This window comes from Limulus polyphemus, unplaced genomic scaffold (assembly GCF_000517525.1).
Source record: "Limulus polyphemus unplaced genomic scaffold, Limulus_polyphemus-2.1.2 Scaffold681, whole genome shotgun sequence".
NCBI lineage: Eukaryota > Metazoa > Arthropoda > Merostomata > Xiphosura > Limulidae > Limulus > Limulus polyphemus.
Genome location: NW_013666291.1, coordinates 256,741 through 263,964, shown reverse-complemented (window position 1 = coordinate 263,964; position 7,224 = coordinate 256,741). Strand labels below are relative to the sequence as shown.

The following is a 7,224-nucleotide window of genomic DNA, read 5'->3' as shown; positions in this document are numbered from 1 at the left end:
CGGAAAGAATTTCTACGGAAAATTAACAAACGAGAGACGTAACAATACAATACTTCTATTCTTAAATTACGTTGATTTTTTTACGTGCTAACTATAAAACTGAAAGTTTTTACGCGAAGTTTTCTTACTTTGTACTGCACAACAGCTGTTTAAGGACATTGTGAAATGTATCTGCTAACGTTACATACGGTCGATGAATTAGGTAACTAATTACGCTCTCCATTAGAACATTCACAATCATTTGTCTGTCACAAAGTTATCTGTCAGTGTAATTAACTTAAACAGAAAAGACGTACTTAATGTTATTAGATTGTTTGTTTTCGAATTTCGCGCAAAGCTTCGTTTCTTTATTGTTAAGCGCGAAGGTACACAATGGGCTATCTGTGCTTTTCTCACCCTAAGCTTTAAAATACCACGACTTGTCGCTATGCAACCGGGAGTGGTTTGCTCAAAGCTACACATAGGCTATCTACACGAAGGAGACGGCTTGAATGGGTAATAAAGAAAAACTTTATTATAAATGTACAACGTTTTGACAAGATTATGTCATCATCTGGTATCAAAGTATACTGAAAAGATATACGTAGGATAATAAAGACAAAAGTTTAGACTTACACAACCTGGAGTAATCGCCGTGATGAATTTAAATTTGACGACGAGGAACCCAGTTTTCAGAAAATAAAAGTTTGAAGACGGCTTGAATGGGTAATGAAGAAAAACTTTATCATAAATCTACAGTATTTCAACAAGATTAAGTCATCATCTGGTACTTAAACGGTGTTCCTCAAACAGTGGGTCGCGCAGATTTCCACGAGTATTGCAACGACAAAAGCCCGGACGCGGGGGTCGTTTGGCAAATCCAGCTGAGAAACGCTGGACTAGAGGGTAGACGGCTAACCCTCAGCTCCCACCGCCAACATTTGTCTGAGCGAATATGACCTCAGAAAGCCAAGGGCATTTTTTCAGCAATGGGACGCAAATGATTAATTCTCAGATTCACAGTACAGGCACACTAGCTACTCGGCTACGACCAGTTCCAAAATTTGTTTGTTTGTAATTATGCACAAAGCTACACAAAGGGCTATCTGTGCTCTGCCAACCACGCGTATCGAAACCCGGTTTCTAGCGTTATAAGTCCGCAGACATACCGCTGTACCACTGGGTGGCAGTTCCAAAATGAAATGAATTGGTAGTAACTTAATGATCAGTCTGATAAGGACGCGGAACATCGCCATGCCCCCCACACAAGTAGAAAACAGAATTACATTCAGTTTACTTATACTTTCTAGCGTGTAATCTAAAAGGTGTAATTCAAAATCAGATGGGGACGTAATGAGTGACAAAGAAGAATGATTGTATATAACACCCAATTAAAATATACATGTCACACAACACATTAGAAATTGCACCTGTCTTTTTATAGCTTTTTAGATTTAATATTGTATACACTTCATAGCGCTGATCACTGATTTTTAACTGTTCATCTTCTCCATAAATGACTCCTTTAATATAATTTATTTATAATGTGTAATTTTGTTTCAGACCTGAGAGATCTAAGAAAGTTACCTCTTATTCAATGCCATAATTAAAAATGCTCCTAGAACAGTTATTCAAAGCAAATAAACAAAAAATGGTGGTTCTGAAATGTTACATTTGTGGCATTGTCTAGTCAGTTTTTTTTTCACAATATAAATACTGGACATAGTGTGTAATACAAAATAAAAAGGATATTTATATCAAATAGGTCGCGGGTTCGAATCCCCGTAACGCCAAACATGCTCGCCCTTTCAGCCGTGGGAGCATTATAATGTGACGGTCAATCCCATTATTCGTTGGTAAAAGAGTAGCCCATGAATTGGCGGTGGGTGGTGATGACTAGCTGCCTTACCTCTAGTCTTATAATGCTAAATTAGGAACGGCTAGCGCAGATAGCTCTCGCGTAGCTTTGCGCGAAATTCAAAAACAAAAACAATATATCAAATAACACTAAATGCAGAGTGTGTAATTGCACTGAACATTTGAAGGCCGCCTTTCTGTGGATTCGTGCATTTATTAACATATTTTCTTCCCTCAAGATGTTTTCCCGCCAACCAATTCAATTGAAATCTCGTGTAAACTGTTTCTTACTTAAGGGGAAACGTGTGATTTATCCATAGCGAATAGGGCTGCTACATAACTGGTCATTCTCATTCAACATTAGGGTTTGTTTATTTTTATGAAAAAAAACAAAACAAAACACAATGGATTATCTGCTGTGTCCACTGCGATGAATCGAGCCCCAGATTTTAGTGTTTTTAATCTGTAGACTTTCGTGTCCCACCAGGGGATTCAACATAAGGGAGATCGAAATATCCTCTGACCTACCAGTGAAGGATACTTCTATTGTTTACATTCTTGCACAAAGTGCTGCGTTACAGCAATATCAACTATAGGCAGACTGGTATTATCTCTAGAGAATAATAAAGTAACAAAAGCAGCAAGAAAGAAATCGATGGTTACCTGGATCACGTATTATACGAAAACTATATATATTCAGAATAAACGAAACATTTAGAAAACTTTTCACTGTATAAGAAAATGAAAAACGCATGGTATGCCTGTATATCACAAATTCATACTTCGATCGTTTGAAGCTCAAAATGATCTTATAAATAGATTTGTGAGTTAAAAAATGCGAAGTCTAACGTTTCATCCCATCTCTTAGAGCTTTAATGTTTAAGTTTGAAGCACTTAGTGGATACTCTTAAGGAATCAAGATATTCTAGCCCTTTTTTGTCTCAATTATCATGTTGAACTGAATCTGGTAACTTTTTACAAAGCATATAGTTAGCATATATATATTATATATTCAATATGATAGTATATTCTTAAGGAATATTATGCGGCTTAAATAAATGACTTGAACTCAGAATAGAACAATGTAAAACATAGCAATTCCAACACTTTTCACAGGATCTCGGGTTTTATTCAAAGAGCAGTTTTATACAAACATTTTACTTACTTATATCTTTGTTTATTTTGAAAAAGCAAAAGAGGATCTATTCGTAGGCAAAATGAAGATTTATTTGAGATATGTTGCTTGTACACAACCCTCACTGCTAATTAGTAACTTACACTAATTTTATAACCCCAGAAATATACTTACATGCAACACAAAAGGATTACTTAGCGGTTAAACCAAAACTTAAGCTTCGTATTTTTTGTTTACCATTTTCTCTATAAATTCAAAGTAAAGCTTTGTCTTTATAATGTGACACTTCGCTTGACTGTTGGAGTATCCCATACACATTGATCTATAATACATTATCATGCATGCAAGTCTCATCTTTATCTCAGGTTTTCATTTTAACCAGTATCCTGACATGGTTCTTACACATTCACTCAATACAAAAAGTATTTCTACGGCCCTGCATATCCTAATAGGAGGTTTTGAGGAAAGCATCTGTCTTCATAGAATGACAAGTCATAATCGAATTCAACACAAATGAACATAAATGAGCCATTATTCTTACTGAGTTTGATGAAACTATCACAGAATGTAAGAGTTGAATTAAAGTTTTAGTTTTTTGTTTGTTGTAAAGCACAAAGCTACACAATTGGCTATCTGTGCTCTGCCCACTGTGGACAACGAAACCCAATTTTTAGCATTATAAGCCCATTCACTGGGCAGAATAAAAGTCAATACAATAAATTGCTCACAACCAAAAATAATTTACTATTAAAACAAATATCATATATAATGTTATTCACTTAGAAAAAATATTCCAACTCGAACTGACAGTTAAATACATTGCATGATCCTTAAACACGATAATTTTAACACGCAAAGATAACTTCTGATTCTAACTACGCGGACTTTTAAGTTTCTGTAAAACGACACAGTTTTAACTCTTCAAAAAGAACCGAAACGTCGGATAAAAAGAGAGTAAATAAAATGGATATCAAAAAATAAATTTCAAAATCTGCTTATTTAGTAACTTCAAATAACTCTCATTACACAATATAATCTTTACTAATTTATGACATTGTGTTTACCTGGTAACAGTCCGGGATATTAACTGATTCCCCGCTCTTGGCCACATATCCAACAATCCCTGTTCCCCAAGGAACGCTAATCTCTTCCTTTTGTTCCACTTGTTCCAAAGTAGAATCGCTGGACACATCAAAAAGCTGACTGACCAAACACCGATTTGGACAATTCTTTTCGCCCTTAATCAAAAATAGGGAACACCTGTCGGCGTGAGTAATTATGCTAACATTTTGGAGAATTTTATGACAGAGGCTTCGTACTTCTAAGTCATTACAAATGTCCTTCACTAGTTCAAATATCAGTTCTTTCTCGTTCAACGCTTGAAGCTGTTGTCGGCTCTTCCGTGATGACCGTTGACCTACTGGTATATTACACTCTTCAGGAAGAGGAAAGGAAATGAATGTTGGCGTTCCATCTATGGTTGTGTTCACCATTGGTCGAAGAATTCCACTACGTTCAAATTCATGAGCAGAGATTTTACGAACTGGTGTAGCTGCTCCCGAACCAGGACGTGACGTCGGACTAGTCGGGCTAGAATTACTTTCACACACAATGCTCTGGGGAACCGCATGGGCCAAAAGCCAGGCGTCTACCATTTGTCGGGAAGCTTTTCTTACAAAATAATCGACTACAAACGTTGGATGCTCATCCAGCCAAGCTTCCAATCTCTCGTAGACATGACTATCGGTGGCGTCTCCTGTCGCATGATTCGTAGCGCTACCTATAGGGGGTTCACTCATGTTAAAAGCCTCACAGAGTTGAGAGCCACCTCTGGGATTCCAGCCTGGTGGCCAGAGAGGGCGCCACAAGACAGGGTAAGATCCAGCTTCCTTTGTAGTCTCCAGCTTGGCCGACTTCTTTAACCTCCCTGGAAATAAATACATAATTATGTATGTATTTAATATGAAAATAAAACATAGATAAAAAGATCTATAATTTGATTAGTGTGCTTAAATTTACATACGATGTGGTTACTGCAAAAAATATTGATATAACAATTAACATTATAGTTAAATAATATGTGCAGGTTATCTGTTAATGAATCCTGATGACAATATTAATTCATTAGTATTATAGTTAAATAATATGTGCAGGTTATCTGTTAATGAATCCTGATGACAATATTAATTCATTAGTAGGAAAACTAAATTCTGCGACATCCTTTGCTTCTATTACGATGGAACGTTACATTTTATCGACACAAGAAGTCCATCTCTAAAATTTATACGATATTGAACGTTTTTTAAGCGTCAACATTGATTCTGGCACTGCATGTGCATCAATAATAAAACAACATTTATATATATATAATTATTTACTGAATGCAGCAAGTGTTTCTTATTGCTTAATGATCTCGCCAAAAACACGCTAAAAATATCAAGAAAAAAAATTTACCTATAATGAAAAATTTCATAAAACACTGAAAATGAATTGCCCTTTATAATGATAATGTTTAGGTCCCGTGCCGCTCATGGAATTACTCCTTTCATTGTTGTTCGTGATCAGTCAAATGGTAACGATAACGCACCACTGCTTGACACCACAGTGCCCATAGTAACAAGTATCTACGAATAAAAATGAAATCATTCTTAGACACATAACTATAGAAACTATAGACCACGTTTAATCACATTAAGACGCAAAAGTCCATGTAAGCTGCATCACATGACTAAGAATAACATGGTTTTTTTCGGGGGCCATATTTATTAAGAAAATGGTCGATGGTTTCAAAGTGCGGCTGGAAGCTTCCTATATTTGGCTAGTGAGTCTTCGTCAACTTTAAACTCTTGTTTATTATTTTGTTAACAATGCCAGGAGATATGCCCAGCTTCATTACAATGGCTTTTGTGTAGAATTATTCTCTTAAGTAACTATGTCCTTTACTTTTCAGTTGACGAAGGTTTGGACTAGGATGTGGTTTGGGAGTCTCTTACTGGTCTAAACGCTCTACTCTGCGAAATGTTATGCTTCCATGAAAAATTCTGAATTCTCCTTTTGGAAATGTTGCTTTTCTTGGGTTAGAAACCATTTAAATAGAATTGTAATTTTCAACCTGAACGGAACCATGTGTGACATTTAGGCTAAACGTCAGGTCAAAGTCGCCTAAGGTTCAGGTGTAGCCTTCTCCAACTTGATAGTATCGATCAGAGGCAAGACAGCCAGTCAACAATACCTTCTGCCATAAATAATTTTTCCAGCTCTTTGAACAAAATAATGGGATTGACTGTCACTTATATAACGCAGAAACAGCTGAAAATGCGGAACGTGTTCAGTACCATCACGGCTCGAACTTTGGACCTTGTAATACCCATACGCGCAGGTTAATAAATAAGCAGCATGTGGTCCTAGATCAGTTAACAGTCTCAGTAATTAAATAACGCCCCTAGTGGCTCAGCGGTAAGTGTGAAGGCATAAAAGCTAAAAACAGGGTTTCGATACCAATGGCGGCACACCATGATGTAGCTTTGTGCTTAAAAACAAACACACATATTTAAACATCTTTGTTCGACAAGGCATGTGACATATCTTCTAATCATAAATCTACTCGTAGTAACATTGTATTGTCCAACAGTCAGGAATTTACCGTGAACCAAATATACAGATGATAAACATGTCATACGAGTGTCACAGTCCACAGCATCTGCGATGACACGCGATTCTATTATCACTAGCAAATCACTTTTCATGCCACATCAAAATAAAATTTCGGTCGACGGGTATCACCGCTCTGATTTTTATGGAAATGAGTTGCTGAGTTGGTGGGTTTGTTTGTTTGTAATTAAGCACAAAGCTACAAAATGGGCTATCTGTTCTCTGCCCACCACGGGTATCGAAACCCGGATTCTAGCGTTGTAAGTCCGCAAACATACCGCTGTGCCACTGGAGGGGGAGTTGGTTGGACTGGAAAAAACAAACAAATGTAAACGTCATTATCTGCATATCTGAGGGAGATAAATTAATTGTTGTTGGTTCAGTGCTTTCTGCCTTTTAACAACAACAAATAAAAATTCTCGCCGCCTCATAATTTTTTGTCTCAAAAAACGTAGGACACGATTTTTGGGGGGTATGGCCTATTAAGCCAGTGCGATTAACCCTAAATAATGCGTAAAAATAAGTGCAAAGTGAGATAAAATTGCAAACATAAAAATGGAAAGACTTCTGCAGACCAAAATCACATTTTAAACAAATATTTG

At 36.6% G+C, this 7,224-nt stretch overlaps 1 protein-coding gene across 2 annotated transcripts in view; it reads right to left on the bottom strand.

Moving 5' to 3' along the window:
• Positions 1-7,224, bottom strand: part of LOC106459918 (dual 3',5'-cyclic-AMP and -GMP phosphodiesterase 11-like) — a 126,443-nt gene that overhangs the window by 50,721 nt on the left and 68,498 nt on the right. For both annotated transcript variants that reach the window (XM_022386494.1, XM_013919585.2), the window contains exon 2: positions 4,036-4,898. In XM_022386494.1, the coding sequence (XP_022242202.1) occupies positions 4,036-4,898 (863 nt within the window). The remainder of the gene's footprint in view (positions 1-4,035; positions 4,899-7,224) is intronic.